The sequence below is a fragment of the Staurois parvus genome, unplaced genomic scaffold, assembly GCF_062004578.1.
Source record: "Staurois parvus isolate SC_StPar_1 unplaced genomic scaffold, SC_StPar_1.0 ptg000066l, whole genome shotgun sequence".
Classification (NCBI taxonomy): domain Eukaryota; kingdom Metazoa; phylum Chordata; class Amphibia; order Anura; family Ranidae; genus Staurois; species Staurois parvus.
The window spans coordinates 11,565,001-11,581,750 of NW_028317862.1; the positions used below are offsets into that span (position 1 = coordinate 11,565,001).

Below are 16,750 nucleotides of genomic sequence, written 5' to 3' on the forward strand. Positions count from 1 at the left end.
ATAGCGCCCCATCGTTGGTGTCAGTGGGGAGGAGGAATAGCGCCCCATCGTTGGTGTCAGTGGGGAGGAGGAATAGCGCCCCATCGTTGGTGTCAGTGGGGAGGAGGAATAGCGCCCCATCGTTGGTGTCAGTGGGGAGGAGGAATAGCGCCCCATCGTTGGTGTCAGTGGGGAGGAGGAATAGTGCCCCATCGTTGGTGTCAGTGGGGAGGAGGAATAGTGCCCCATCGTTGGTGTCAGTGGGGAGGAGGAATAGTGCCCCATCGTTGGTGTCAGTGGGGAGGAGGAATAGTGCCCCATCGTTGGTGTCAGTGGGGAGGAGGAATAGTGCCCCATCGTTGGTGTCAGTGGGGAGGAGGAATAGTGCCCCATCATTGGTGTCAGTGGGGAGGAGGAATAGTGCCCCATCATTGGTATCAGTGGAGAAAATAGTGCCCCATCATTGGTGTCAGTGGGGAGAATAGTGCCCCATCATTGGTGTCAGTGGGGAGAATAGTGCCCCATCATTGGTATCAGTGGGGAGGAGGAATAGTGCCCCATCCTTGGTGTCAGTGGGGGAGAATAGTGCCCCATCATTAGTATCAGTGGGGAGAATAGTGCCCCATCATTAGTATCAGTGGGGAGAATAGTGCCCCATCATTAGTATCAGTGGGGAGAATAGTGCCCCATCATTGGTATCAGTGGGGAGAATAGTGCCCCATCATTGGTGTCAGTGGGGAGAATAGTGCCCCATCATTGGTGTCAGTGGGGAGGAGGAATAGTGCCCCATCGTTGGTGTCAGTGGGGGAGGAACAGTGCCTCATCGTTGGTGTCAGTGTGAAGGAGGAACAGTGCCGCATCATTAGTGTCAGTGGGGGAGAGGAGCGGCTGCTCCTTTTTTCAGTTCGGCTGCTCGATTTTCGCGGGGCCGCTCGGCTCCGCCTCCTCGGTGATTGGTCGCCTGTGTGCCTTTCCAGTGCTGGCGCCCAATCACCGGTGAGGAGGCGGAGCCAAGCGGCCGCGCGACCAACGAGCTGCCGAACTGAAGGAGCAGCCGCGCTTCCTGGACCGGATCGTCGTGGGACCAGGACCGGAGCCAGGTAAGGTACAGCAGCCCCTCTGCCCACCCCTGTACTTAGTGTCCGTTGGAGGAGGAGGGGGGGCGGCGCCGGACCGCCCCTCGAAAAAGTGCCGCCCTGACACCGGCTCGCCGTATACCGGCGTATAAGACGACCCCCGACTTTTCAGAAGGTTTTAATGGGTTGAAAAGTCGTCTTATACGCCGGAAAATACGGTAATTAAAATTACAATCACAAATGGAGCACTTATAGTAAGTGCACTGTGGAGCGTTCAATAGTACAGACAGGTGAGTAAGATGACCGTGGGTGAAGTCAGAAGTAGGACATCACCCGTGATTATTACCTTTGCTTGAGAACTTTTTATAAGACTGCACTTCAAGATATGATAATTTACTTAGATGTTGTGGAATTCACCTTTAGTGGTCAGCTGGCAATACTCTTTCATGTAGGTAAATAGAGTTTTTGATTGCGCTGATAATTTTTTGATTTTATAACTGTGAAGAAAAACTGACTGAACAATTTAATTGAACTGTATCTTGGGTGTAGACTTCTGGGAAAAATCAGTAAGCCAATTACATCTCTGTGGGTGTTCTGTACACCGTCTGTGTACAGAATACCCTCAAGGTAGCCATATTGCATTTTACTGAAAATTACAGCTCTGCAGATTGAAAAGGTAAGGTAAATTTTTAATAACATTCTATTACCATATGGCTTGTGTCCCAATTGTATACACTAACTTTTCTCACGAAAGTGGAGTTACCCTTTAAAGCAGTATTAAACCCACAGCAAACATATTGCAGCGTACCAATTCTTAGATGTGACTGATGTATTAGTTTCCATTTTTAGACCAACTTTCTTCTATTATCACCAGTTTTTCCAGCACAAAAACTTCTTGCAGTTAAGCTGGCCATAGACGATGTGATTGCTCAATTCCCCCATCAACACAGTCAATGTTGACAAGGGAATCCTGTCCTCTGAGCTATTGAATTCTCCGGGGGGGGGGGGGGGAGCAGTCCCTCCTGGAAGAACACAATGATTATTGCTAGCGGCTATAGCCACTGGCAATAATCGCATGCTAGAAGTCCGTCATGCTGGTTGTACCTAAGTATCGATGGATCGGCTTGGATACAACCATCCTGCCCATAAACTGGTTCGCAGCCATCCCCTGCTGAACAGTCTGAGATTCAAACCATCTATGGATATGTTTACAGGTAATGAGACAGACCATTTAATGGAGGTGCTTAAAAATGACCAGCTTTTATGTAAAACTTTTACCCAAAAGGGAAAACTGTTTACTGTAATTGTTTATGAAGCATTAGTTGGCGGTTAGCTTCAATTTGTTAGTGTATTTAAATCTGCTAGTTCTAACACTCCCCTCTCCCCAGACTGACAATGCTGCCATCCAAAAGGTGCCCCTTCATCCAGAGTGCAGGCAATCTAATACAGTAGGTGTGTTACTGGCCAGATTACCAGATGAAAACAAATAGGCAAAAAGCCAAAGAAAAAAAACTGAGGCAGCCACCACATATGATTGGTGAGCTGCTATAGATTACATTTTTGGTTTTGAAGTGAATACCGCATTAATATCCAGTTTACAAAATAAAATAAAAATTCATGATTTCAATAATTGCAAGATATAAATATGTAATTCAACTTTTCAAATTTGTTACATATTTACATTAACATTGCGTAGCTAAAAAAAAATGTTTAAATGCATTAAGGTTAAAAAAAAAAAAAAAAAAAAAAAAAAAAAGCAAAACACCTGATTGCAGCACCCCCTATACTTACCTGGGCCTGATCTCGCTCCAGCACCATGCTTGACAGTGGAGTCCCTCTCTGCTCTCTACCTCCACATAGGCTCAAAGACAGCAGAGGGAGCCATTGTCTCCCACTGCTGTCAATCACAGTGGAAACACAGAACGTGGCTCAAGAGCAAGCCCACACGAAACCTAGAAACCAGGAAATAACTGAAGAAATGTAACAAAAAACACACCTGTTTAAAACAACTAAATGTGATATTCTTACTTATCTAATTACTAATGCTGGCAGCATAGGGATTAGAATAGTCAATGTTGATTGAGAGAGAGTGAGGTTCCGCTTTAAAATGGTTAAAGTTTTCTTCACAGACTTCCTACTAAAGTCATTTTATAAACTTTTTTTTTTTAATCCACATTTCTATTTTTTTATTTCTTGTATCATTTATAGCCCAGATGCAGGGAGATGTTTTGGCCCCTTGTCGACCCTTGCAAAACCAAAACCTTCAGACTCTCACTGTTCAACTACATATAAACTTCTCAAGTTGGATGACCCCAGTTTTGTAAACAGCTGCCTAACCTAGACCATTTGGCTCAGATATAGACCATCTTGTCTGCTGGAAAAGGATTTGTATTCAGTGCCTTGCTACCACCTTCACTTGAATTGCTAGATAATGAAGCTAGGATCAGGATGACAGCCACTGATATGTCACCCTTCTAAAACATACAATGTAGGACTCCAGTTTGGAAATCCAGGCTAAGGAAGCCTATACCTCTCAAAATAAATCAGCATTTTGACGTGCCCATTCAATCTTCACAGCTTTCCTCTAAGGAGGCTTTAGAGAACTAAAATCATTTGTGCAACTTATTTCACAAGGCATGGCATCACACCAAGTTGTGACTTAACTAAACATCAAATAAGGACACAAGGTATAAATCAGGCAAAATAGGAAGGATGTGGTTGTACGATTCAGCAATGGAAGTCTCTGCATCCCACACAAACGTAAAGAGAAATCCTAAATATTTGACATCTGCTTGGCAATGGTGGGCAACCACATAATGTAATGTGTATTTAATTCCACCCTAAACATTTCTAAGTTGCTATACATTATTTGCAAAAGCAAATAAACGTGCTTAAAATTACAATATATGCCTGCACAATTTATGTAAAGGTGAAAAGACAATTATATTGGGTGGACAGCAGTAAGCCACAACGCATGTGACTTGGTTTTGGTCATTATTCAGATAAGGGAAAAAAGAAAATTTCATTGGTTGCTGCATTTTGCTTTGCACAGTCTTAAACAACCCCAATACGTTTACCATTAACCTTAAACCAATTGTATATCTTTATAAACTGCAATTAAAGCGGTATTAAACTCTACACACAAAAAATATACTGCACCATACCAATCTTTAGATTGGATGGTTGCATTAGTTTACTTTTATAGGCTTTTAACCCTTATTTTCAACTGGTGATCCAGACAATAAGTCTGGTGTTTTTCTACTTCCTTTAACAGACCAAACTGTTTAGCAAAAGTGGCATTTAGAGGGCTGAGAGAAACCACTGAAAGCTGGCCAGTGTTACAACAGTCAGTTTTTATTCATTTAAGTAAACTTTTATCTCAAAAGAAAAAAAAAGAGTGATAGTGGAGCTCAAGTCCATCTAAATTACCAGTGCATCTAAAACTAGCCTCTCACCAGATTCACAATACTGCTGTCCAAAAGAGTCTCCACTGCTCCTCCATCCAGAGTGAAGACACCCAGTCAAAAGTGTGATAACCAGGTAAAGATGAAAGAAAACGCCTGAAAGAAGAAAAGTAATGCAACCACTTCATTTAACCACCTCCCATTCGGCCGTTGTATATAAACGGCCAGATGGTAGCAGTGCAGGGGAGGGTGGTCGATTATAAACGGCCTCCTCGCCACCTGCTTGTGTGCGCTCCTTGCAAGCGCACAGCACCGCGATCCGGTGCCCGCTGTGTCCTCAGGACACCATGGAACGCCGATCGTCATACGGGACCTCTGTGCGAAGTCCTGATCATGTGATCACTAATTGGCCAATCAGTGATCATATGCAGAGTAGTAAGCAAGATGTCACTTCTGACATCATTGCTTACAACATGTGAAATCTGTGAATGATCACAGAGGTCACATGGTACAAGGCTCTTCACAACAGCCTTGTACCATGTGACAAGCTGTGACCAATCACAGCTCACACAGCATTTCTCAATGGCTGATTGCTTTTACAGCCTTTATGGGTGTAAAAGCAATCAGTGTAAAAAAAAAAAAAAATTATCTTCATCACACCCCCCCCCCCCCATGTTGACACTGTACTGCTATGGTGACAGTATGGAAAAAAAAAAAAAGAAAGAAAAAAATATAGGACAGTTAAAAAAAAATTTTAAATTACAATTTTTGGTTATAAACTAATTTGGCTTATATTTTTTTTACTAAAAAGATAACTGAACAAATTTAGGCCAAGATTTATGATGAAATATTATTTATTTGCAAAATTGTATAAGAAAAACTCTTTCAAAATTTTTGGACGTTTTCATTTATATAGCAAAAAAAATAAAAATCCCAGTGGTGAATAAATACCACCAAAATAAAGCTTTATCTGTCTCAAAAAAATGCTAACAAATTCATATGGGTACAGTGTTGCATGACCGCGCAATTGTCATTCGAAGTGTGATAGCACTGAAAGTTGAAAATTGGTCTGGACAGGAAGGGGGTGAAAGTGTCCGGACTTGAAGTGGTTAAGAAAAGCAGAGATAGATAGATAGATAGATAGATAGATAGATAGATAGATAGATAGATAGATCAGTACATCTGTGAATTCATGATACCATCAATGAAATTCAGATCCCCACCACCATCAGCACTCATGCAGCTCCACAGGAGGACACTGCCACCACCATGCTTCACTGTAGGCACCATGTATTTTTCTTTGTACTCCTCATCTTTTGCGACACCTTACAGTTTTGAAGCCATCAGTTCCAAAAATATTTATCTGGGTCTGATCACTCCAGAGTCCCAGTAGTCTTTTTCAGCATGAGCCCTGGCAAATTCTAGGCAGGCTTTTTGAGAGTCTTTGTTTGTGAACGACACCCATGCATGCCATTCTTGTGTCGTGTAAGCCGTATTGTGTCATGGGAAACAATCGCCCCAGTTTGGCTTTCTACTTCTTTCGCTAACTGCAATGAACTTGCATGGCGATTTTCTTCAACCCTTCTCATCAGAAGACACTCTTGTCATGGTGGTAATTTCCACAGATGGCCTTCACATCTCTGTGAGATGATTGCAGTTCCATCTTTGTTAAAATTTTGTATCACATTTGCTACAATATTCTGACTGATAAGTAAAGCTTTGCTGATCTTTTTGTAGCTTTCTTTTTTTTTTCTTTTCTTTTTTATTTAAATATTTATAAAATTTTTCATATTAATACAAAAACCCAAAAAGGGAACCGATTCACATATAAATAGACATTTATAACATTTCTACATTTCCCCTTCTAAAAAAATTTTTTCTTTCCCATCCCCCCCCAGCCCTTCCCACCCCTCCTCCCCCCCTGCAGACTCTAACCCGTTCTAATCTATCGAGGCTTATTAATTTTTAGCTAACATCCTAGTTCATAATTTCCTATATTTCTCTTTCAATCCTGCCTTTTCCCACTTTTCCCATCTCATATAATAAACTCCCATGCTATCTTCCTGCATATGGTATGATCTTTCCATTCTGCTTATCTGGTTTACTCTACTAATCCAGTCTTCCTCCTTCGGTACCTCAGTTTTCTGCCAAGACTTGGGTATCAACCCTTTCACCGCATTTAAGAAGTACCAGACGCCTGAGTTTTTGTATTTATTTACAGATATCTCCACATTATGTAGGAGGCACGTCGTTGGGTCTAACCCTATGTCAATTTCAGTTATTTCTTCAATCAGTTTGACTATTACCTTCCAAAAAGCCTGGATTTTCGGACATTCCCACCATATGTGAAACACCGTGCCTATCTCTCCACATCTTCTCCAACACATTTTTGAATTTTCCCCATTCATCTTGTGCTCAACACTCGGTGTAATGTGCCATCGTGTCATACACTTATAATTAATCTCAACCTCTCTCATACTAACATTCTCGTGTATTAATCTAAACATCTTTCTCTGTTTGTCCTCGTCAAACCCAACTTCCATATCCCTTTCCCATTTTGTTATAAAACTTAACTTTGTGTTTGTGTCTAATTCTGTGAGTATTCTATAGGTTTTTGAAATACCGTGCTTCCCATCCCTTCGTGTTTCTAACAGCCTTTCAAACATATTCCACTCCTGTTTTGATCTCAGGGGTTTCGGGAGATTTCCAATAAAACATTTCAATTGATATTTCCACTCATCTATTCTAATAAAGATATCTCCCTTCTTCTCTATTAATTCTTTAAGTGATCTCAATTCCCCCTCCACCAGAACATCTCTCAGTTGGGTATCCTCCTTTCTAAACCATCTCCCTGATATCTTATCCTTTCCCGGGGGAAAATACTCAGTGTTTGTAAGGGGCATTAGTATAGAATTAAATTCCCATTTCATGTTTTTGTGCAAATTGTCCCATACCCTTAAAACATTTAAAGTGTAAATACTTGTGCTTTCTTTAATTCCTCTAAACTGTGCTGGAACCCATATCATCTGACTCAATCTAATTCCACTAAGATCATTTTCAATTGTTGCCCAACTTTTCCCCTTATGGTTAAATGTCCAGTCGTATATTCTTGCTAAAACCACTGCTTTATAATATCTCTTGACATCTGGTAGAGCCAATCCCCCTTTCTCTTTAGTCCTACTCAATGTTTCATATGCTATTCTTGGTTTTTTATTCTTCCATATGTATCTTGTTAACATTTTTTTTATTATCTTAAAGAAGGCCTCTGGAATTTTAATTGGTACCATATGAAATCTATACAATATTTTAGGCATAATTACCATTTTAACTAGGTTTATACGACCTATCCAGGATGGGTTTCCTCCTTCTAGTCTTTTTAAGTCTTCCCTGATCTCGTTTATCAAAGAAATATAGTTTAATCTATACAAGTACTTAGATGAGGAAGTGAGTTTTATTCCTAGGTATTTTATCTCTTTTTCTCTCCATACAAAGGGGAATTCTTTTTGTAGTTTTTCTTTTTCATCTTTTGATATATTAATATTCAAGATCTCTGTTTTCGTTGGATTAATTTTTAGATTTGATAGTTCACCATACTCCTTCAGAATCTTCATTATACTTGGGAGAGTTATTCGGGGATTCCCCACATAGAACAATAGGTCGTCCGCAAAGGCCGCCACTTTATGTTCTATAGTTTCTATCTGAATTCCCTTTACCGCTCCACTGTTCCTTATTATTGACAACAGAGGTTCGAGTGACAACACATATAGTAAAGGGGACAGTGGGCAACCCTGTCTTGTTCCATTAGACATTCCAATGGGTTCTGATCTCTCCCCATTTACCGTGATGATTGCAGTAGGCTCCCTATATAATTTACTTATCCACTCACGCATTCTATCACCTATCCCCAACACTTTTAAGTTGTCCATCATAAAGCCCCAGTCCACTCTATCAAATGCCTTCTCTGCATCAATTGACAAGAGCACCACCGGGGCTTTCCCTTTTCTACTTTTCTGAATAAGCATCAGGGTTCTCAAGCCATTATCTCTACCCTCTCTCCCAGGTACGAAGCCCACCTGATCTCCATGGATCCATTCAGACATTAGATCTTTTAACCTGTTTGCTAAAACCTTTGCATACAGTTTGGTATCTGTGTTCAATAATGAAATAGGTCTATAGCTGGAGCACTGAGATGGGTCTTTTCCCTCCTTATGAATAAGTACTACGTGGGCCTGTAAAGATTCTCTCCTCACTTCCATCCCACCTCCCAGAGCATTCATATACTTTTCCAGCTTGGGTAACAACACTTCAGTAAATTTCTTGTAGTACTTAACTGTATAGCCATCCGGGCCTGGGCTTTCCCCCCCCCGTGCTTCTTAATGCTGTTTTAATTTCTTCCTGGGAAATTTCCACGTCCAAGGAGTTCAACTGAGCTTCACTTAGTTTTGGTAATCCCGCGTTTTTTAAATATATCAACTTTTTTTCGTTGATTCCCTCTTGAGCTTCTTTTAGAGGACCTTGGGGATTAATATTATATAGCTTTTTGTAATACTCCGTAAACACTTTAATAATCTCTTTAGTTAAGTGGGCCAACTCCCCCTTAGGACTTTTTATCTTTTCTATATAGTTCCTATTTTTCTTTTTATTCAAAGCTCTCATTAGGTATTTTCCTGGTCTATCTCCCCATCTATATCTCTCATTTAAAACCCTGTTGTATACTCTTCTCTTCTCCTCATCCATCAACTTCTCTAGCTCTTCTTTTTTATCCATTAACTTCTGTCTTGTATCTTTTGTTATTTTCTTTTTATGGATCTGCTCCAGGTCCAGTATTTCTTTTAGAAGCCCACTGACCCTCTCTCTTCTTTCTTTTTTCTTCCTTGCTCCTGCCGCAATCAAGATTCCTCTTATAAATACCTTGTGACTTTCCCAGACTGTAGCTATCGATACTTCCTCTGTTTCGTTCTCCTTACAATATACCTTAATCTCTTTCTCGATTTTCTGAACTAAGTCCTCATCCAGAAGAAGAGCCTCATTTAACCTCCACCCTAGTCCTCCAGTCCACCTTCTTCCCCATCCCATTTTCATTACGACCGGGGCATGATCCGAGAACGTTCTTGTCTCTATGTCGATTTTAACCAGATGTTCTATAAGTTGATGGTCTATTAAGATGTAATCTAATCTCGAGTATATCTCGTGTGCATTAGAGAAGAAGGTATAGTCTCTGTCTTTCATATGCATTATTCTCCAGATGTTCACTAGTTGATATTCATGCATCACTTTTTTCAAAGCTCTCAGAGACCTACTCCCCTCTCTTTGCACAGAGGAGGTATTATCCTTTTGTGGGTCCATACAGAAATTTAAATTTCCTGCAACTATCAAACGCCCTTTTTTAAACTCCATTAATTTTTTCAACAGACCCTTCATATACATCTCCGGGTTTTTATTAGGGCAGTATATATTGGCTAAAGTACACTCAATCCCCTGAAGTTTACCTTTTAAGAATAAAAATCTCCCCTCCGGATCGGTTCTTCTGTCCTCTAGCTCAAATCTCATATTCTTTGCCAAACCTATTGCAACCTTTGCTCTTTTAATTGGAGAGTCTGCATAGTACCATATTGGATAATATTTAGATTTCAATTTCACATTTGCCTCTATCTCAAAATGCGTCTCCTGTAAAAATACCACTGACGTTGCCCTATGATGTAACTCCTTAAACAACTTAAATCTCTTCCCCGGACAACTCAGCCCATTCACATTATAGGTTATAAACTGTATTCCCAATTCGCTCCATCGCTCTTCCAAATTGCCTCTTCCTCTTTATCCCTTCTGTCCTGCAGAGTATTATTTTTGTAGCTTTCACCTTTCTTTTGAAAAGAAATTATTTTCTCTCTCGGCCCTTGTGACATTTCTCTTCCATGTGGTGCCATTGCTGACAGCATTAAATGGGAAGGAGTTTTCTTTGTTAAGTAATGCTCTTTTATAATCAACTGCTGAACACCTGTTTAACAATTAGACTCACCTGTAGTTGAATTCTTGTTAATTAGAATTTTGTTGTCTAACATTTACCTTTGTTTTTAAGTCTTTCATTTGGCTGTATTCATTTTTCCAACATGGTCTTGAACGAACTTGTTAGGAAAATACTTTGTGTGTGCAAATTAACAAACCTTGTTTGCAATCAATGCCCCACATATGTGGGAGTATTTTGTAGTATAGTGTCCCTTAGAAAATTTTGATTCTAAAAGGAAAATAAAGGTTTTCTGACAAATCTGCTGGGGTGTGCGCATTTATGCTGAGCACTGTATATATATTTTCTGTATTTAATATCATTTAACTTTTTCTAAAGCAAACGGATAAGCTGCCTAAAAATAGAGGTATAGAAATGCATCCCCCCTCCTCCCCCAGATACAGCAAATGAGATGGGAAGAAAAAAAAAAAGCCACAAGAAAAAAAAAACCAGGACATCCCCTTATAGCGCAGAACAAATAGAAGTAGTAAACATTTAAAAAAAAAAAACAAAACCTGTTCCTCTCCGCAGGGTAATGTCATAACGTGCTAGTATGAAAGATGATCCCATACCTGTGTGTCCAACTCCATCATTCGTTGCTTCATTTCTCGTACATCTGCTTGTCTTTCCGCTTCTCTTAGGCGTGCGCTCATCAATTCATCCTGCAGCTCATTTATAGTGTTCTTTTTGGGAGGATCTTTCCATCGACCTGCAGTGCGGGCTAAATGTCTCTGCAATAATAAAGCAATACATGTTAGGTGCGATTGCTTCTTACATACAAAAACTGATCCCCCCCCCAAAAAAAAAAAAAAAGTTTCTGAAAAGTGATGAAAGAAGAGAAACTGACATATTGCCCATTTAGATCTCATACCTTCTGGCATGATACCTTTGCTGCCTCACTGTCTACCTTTAGCAGCATTCTTGTATAAGTTCCAGAGTCTACAGGGGAATCACTAGACCTCCCCACACCCAGATGACAATGTTTTGGTCTGGCAATTGGCTATTCGAACTCAACCACGGTCACGTATCAGAGGTCACGTGATTTCCATGTAACTGGAGGAAATTTATCCCGTGTGTGTGGGGGGGACAGGTAGTCTTTGTATAGACAATAAGTGATGGTGTCTTTGTAGGATGCCCTAAAATTATAATTGCATACAGTTTATGTTACATTTGAAAATTTCAGGACAGCAAGTCATTTCACTGCTGCCTTTCTACCAATATGGAAATATCTGTTAGTTCATTGAAATAAATCCAACCATGCACATGACATTACCAACTATAGTCCATCAGATTATGCTGAACACACAAGCAATAAAGAATGTTATTAAACTTTGAACATCCATAACAGCAGCAGAGCCTCCCAGATTACATAAGAACTTGTTAGAAACAATTAACGAAATGGGGAAAAGTGTTCATGGAGTATTCAGACTTCTGGTCCCACAATATGAAAGGCCTTCTCTATACTTGACTGAATGGATTAAATAAATAACACATCCTAAGACTTCAAGGATGTAAAGAAAATAGTGGCACAGGTCAAAGAGGTGCAATCTCCCCACTGAAGGATTTTCATGGCAAAAAAACCTACAGATCAATCAGTGGTTAGTCAACTTCGCATTATACATGTGGAGGACTATTAGTCATAGCAAGAGTTACATTGACCAGGAACTTAAAAGTCAACAGCGTTTTTCATATAAATGCATAAAACAGTGCTAGATAGAAGCTGCTATTTTGTGCAAGACTTGCAGCAGTATGCATAACCGGACAACTACAAATATGGAGTACTATACAAGTATATCCATCTTCACAAAAAGTACATACCTGCCAGTGATCTTCCAGATCCCTTATCTGCTGCTTCTGCTCTTTCAAAGCCGTGACAGCTTCTGCCTCTCTTAACTTCACCACAATGAGCTCCTCTTGAAGCCTTGCAATGTTGTTCTCATCAGGTAACGAGCTGTTTTTCTGTGAAGAATTCCAAAAGATGTAATATTTTTACAGTAGTTATCCTAAAGCAGCCTTTTTAACCATTTGCTGCCCGGCCAATGGCCGTTTGGTGGCCGGCAAAATCCCTCAGCGTTCCGGATGGACGCCATATGGCGTCCTCCCGGGCATGCGCAGTTTGCGCGCCTGCAGAGCCGTGCAGCGGCGTGATCTGTCACCGGCCGTGTACCTCGGACACGGTAGATGACAAAAAAAAAAAAAAAAACCCCCTGAATGAATCGATGTCATTCAGGTAAATGCTTGCTTTATAGTAATTCTTTGCTATAAGCAAATTGTGTAAAAAAAATAAAAAATACTGATCACTTCCCCAAATAGTACAATGTTACTATGGTAACATTTTACTACTTTGGTCATAGTGAAATATGAAAAAAAAAAAAAAATGTAATAAAAATAAAAAAATAAAAAAAATATATATTTTTTTTTTCATACTGCCAGTGTCCCTGATTACCGCCATGCCAGTTATATGATGACACTGTACTGCACTGGTGACCATATGTAAAAAAAAAAAAAGTGAAAATTTTTTTAATTTTCCAAAAAATTATGTAAAAAAAAAAAATACAACTTCAATAAACTCGACATGCCTCTTATGAAGTACGTCGGACTGTCTACTTTGCAAAAAGTGGTCATTTGGAGGATATCTGTACTGTTCTGACATTCTTGGACCTCAAGAAATTAGATTGGCCGTCAGTACTTCAGGATTGATCAATTTTCAGATCTATACCATAGTTTGTGAACTCTATAACTTTCCTATAAACTAAAAAAATACATCCTAATTTGGGTTGTTCTCACCAAAGACATGTAGCAGAATACATCTTGGCCTAAATTTATGAAGAACAATTATTTATTTGCAAACTTTTATAACAAAAACAAAGAAAAAACATGTTTTTTTTTTCAAAATTTTCAGTCTTTTTTGTTTTTTTAATTTAGCAAAAAATAAAAATAAATTAATAAAAATCCCAGTGGTGATTAAATACCACCAAAAGAATGCTCTAGTTGTGTGAAGAAAAAGATAATTTTAGTTTGGGTACAATGTTGTATGACCGCGCAATTGTCATTCAAAGTGTGAGAGTGCTGAAACCTGAAAAATGGCCTGGGCAGGAAGGGGGTAAAAGTGCCCAGGTATTGAAATGGTTAAACAGGGTGCGTTATTGAGTTTTTCAGGGATGCCTTGGTAAAATGCCTAAAAATTTCCCCAAAATTTCCCAAAAATTGTAAACAGGTCGGCAAGTGGATCAAGGCTGCCTTTTTGGTACACTAAGCCACAGGTTTTTATTGGGCAGCATTATAACCTTGGACACTGTGTAGCCTATCCCCAAGCATCCCAACAACCAATGACATCATGGTTGATAAGGACGTTGGGCGCCAGCACAGCATCCATTTCAGCCCCACTGCTGCCCATTTCCATCAGCACTGGGGTCACATTAGCTGAGCAAGGGAAAAACTGAGTGATAAGGGAAACACAAGAACACTAATCAGTACCAGTGTACAAAGGTGGAGGAATAAATCACCTCTAATAAGTTTGCTGGCCCACGTATGTGGATGGTGTTGCCATATGTAAAACCATTTGTTTAGTTTTTTACATTTTAGAATGGGGTGCCTCAAGATTGTGCAGGATTTTAAAGGGTGTCTTGACTGAAAAAGGTTCAAAAAGCACTGCTCTAAAGAATACAGAGCAGCATCTTTGACGGGATAAACCTCCAGAGTATATGGGAGTGAAATGTTTATTTTCTCTCCTTTCAACATATACAATCCATCATTGGCTTCCTAGTCCATTTATATCCATCACTTTCCAAGCAACTCAGTCTAATTGTGACCAGTGAAAGTGTGGTTGGGTGGGGGGTCCAGTGTAAGGTCACCTTGCAGATTTTCTATAAAGATGAACTTGCACTTCAAATTTTATTTCTCTCTCTTGTTACCCCTGGTTACCTTATTATTATATTCCTCCACAAAACTGCCCACAGACAACTGGAACCTCTTGTCTGGCCTCACACTCCAATTGATGGCATACACATTCCATGGCGCTTAATACTTTTAGATCTCCTTCCGTTTCCTGTGCATGGACATGGCAAACAGCACACAAGCCAGACACCGTAACAAACACGAACCATCCTAGGCATACCAAAAGACACCAACAGCTACAGTTAGTATGGCTTCAGGGCTCAGCCATTTACTGGCAAGGAAGTGGGCCACCAACCACAAACATTCCGAAGGATGGATACAACGCGGATTGGCTACATGGTTTACGTCCCCACACTCTCATTCGACGTGCTGTCTAGGGAACAGAGATGTAGGCTCCAGGTCCGTTTCATGCTTCATTTTGTCATGAGGTAAGAGGCAGAAACGGCAATGCAGTCCGGGCTGCTCAATCTAAAGTGCCCAAGCCTATTTTTTGTCCCAGTACAGGCCTGGCACCAGGCGTGAGCAAATCCTATTGCCCGTGCGCTGGGCAGACGATTTAAAAAAGTGGCTCCTAACTTTTTTAGCTGACTCCTAGATTCATAGCAAATTTGTCAAGCCCTGCTTTAAGCTCCCATGACCTTGCAGTTGGCTGTGCTCTCTCCTCTCCCCATATTATACTTAAGTAACTAAAGCTAAAATTTTAGGGGAGTCATTTTAACTAGGAAGCAGGATCACCAAATTATCAATCTGTGAAAAATAAATCACCTTCTCGATCTCCAAAATTTTGTCTTGCATTTCTTTCATAGCACAGTGAGATTCGGCTTCTTTGAGTCTTGCTTGAACCAGTTCTTTCTCCAGTTGTAATACAAACTCTTCAGAATAGCGGGGACTACATTTATGCTGTAGAAAAACAAAATTATCATCATCTTTCAACTGTATGTTTCAGTGGAAGATCTCTACTGCAATTTGACATGAAAAGAAAACCCATCAAGAACAAACATTGGTAAAAATCCTGCAACTGCATTCTAGTGCATGTTATTCACATACATTATCTCCCTTACAGAACAGAAATGCCATCTAAGCATCAGGATGAAAGAACCCCAAGGAGGATAACCAAGAGCATGCTTGAGCTCAGGGCTGAGAGCTGACACTCTCTGAGAATCTAGTGGAGAGTAAGCCCTTAATTACTGCTCAAAGACTTGGTTTCCATTCATGTAGTCCTCATATCATCTAGGTTACATAGCAGTTTAACTTAGGTATTGGAACATACAGGCCCGTCTTTAATATTGATTGGACCCTGGGCAAAAATTTTCTTGCCCTCCCTATGCAATTTCACTCTCCACCTCAATATCCCAAAAAAAAAACAAAAAAAAGAAAAAAAACAAAAAAACAAAAACAAACAAAAAAAAAAAAAAACACAACTTGTCCACACTCACTGATTGGTCCAGGTTCACCGATTAGTTGCTTACTGCTCACTGATTGGTTGCTAGGTGCTACTGCGCACAGAGTGGTTGCCAAAGGTTACTGCTTATTACCGTTCACAGATTGGTTGCTAGAGGTTACTGCAGATGATTACCACTTACCCATTGGTTGCTAGAGGTTACTGCAGATTATTACTGCTCACTGATGACTGCTATAGGTTACTGTGAATCATTACCACTTACTTATTGGTTGCTAGAGGTTACAGCACATCATTATCCCTCGCTGACTGGTTGCTAGATGGTTTTTCACATTATTACCACTCACTGATTGGTTGCTATAGGTTACTGCATATCATCACTCAGTGATAGTGCTAACTGATTGGATGCTAGAGGTTACTGCACATTACTGCTCACCGATTGATTGCAAAAGGATTACAGCAAATCACTCACTGATTGGTTGGTATAGGTTATGGTGTATTATTACTACTTTTTATTGGTTGCTAGAGGATATAGCACATCATTATGGCTCACTGATTGGTTGCTGAAGGTTACAGCACATTATCTCCTCTATTCCTGCACACTATGGACTGGGGAGGTGAAGGGACCCACCAAGAGACAGAAAACTCCTAGAACTTGTTATCAATGAGCAGAGCACACACAGCTATGAAGGTTAACTGCATGAAGGCAGGAACAGAGCCCAATGTGAGCAGCATTCCCAAAGATGAGCTGCCAGGAGTAATTAACTAGTCATGCTGCCTGCAGTAGAAGGACCGGTCGGGAATAAAGAAGTCATACAGGACAAGTGAAACACAAAGTTTGTCCTCCAGGTGCATCTCGCTGTTGGGTGTCCAGAGACAGTCAGCAACGCTGTTCTCCTCCACCTTCCTTCCCCACCGCCAGCTCAACCCACAAAAGTAAGCGCAGCCCTGGCCAGGCACAGCAGCTCTCCAGAGCTCCGCCATTTGCTCCACA

The 16,750-nt window shown here is 40.4% G+C and overlaps 1 protein-coding gene across 4 annotated transcripts in view; it reads right to left on the bottom strand.

The window, feature by feature from the left end:
- Window positions 1-16,750, bottom strand: part of EVI5 (ecotropic viral integration site 5) — a 263,815-nt gene that overhangs the window by 98,285 nt on the left and 148,780 nt on the right. For all 4 annotated transcript variants that reach the window (XM_089668945.1, XM_089668944.1, XM_089668943.1 and 1 more), the window contains 3 exons: window positions 15,123-15,257; window positions 12,279-12,419; window positions 11,033-11,191 (listed from right to left, as the gene is read on the bottom strand). In XM_089668945.1, the coding sequence (XP_089525071.1) occupies window positions 11,033-11,191; window positions 12,279-12,419; window positions 15,123-15,257 (435 nt within the window). The remainder of the gene's footprint in view (window positions 1-11,032; window positions 11,192-12,278; window positions 12,420-15,122; window positions 15,258-16,750) is intronic.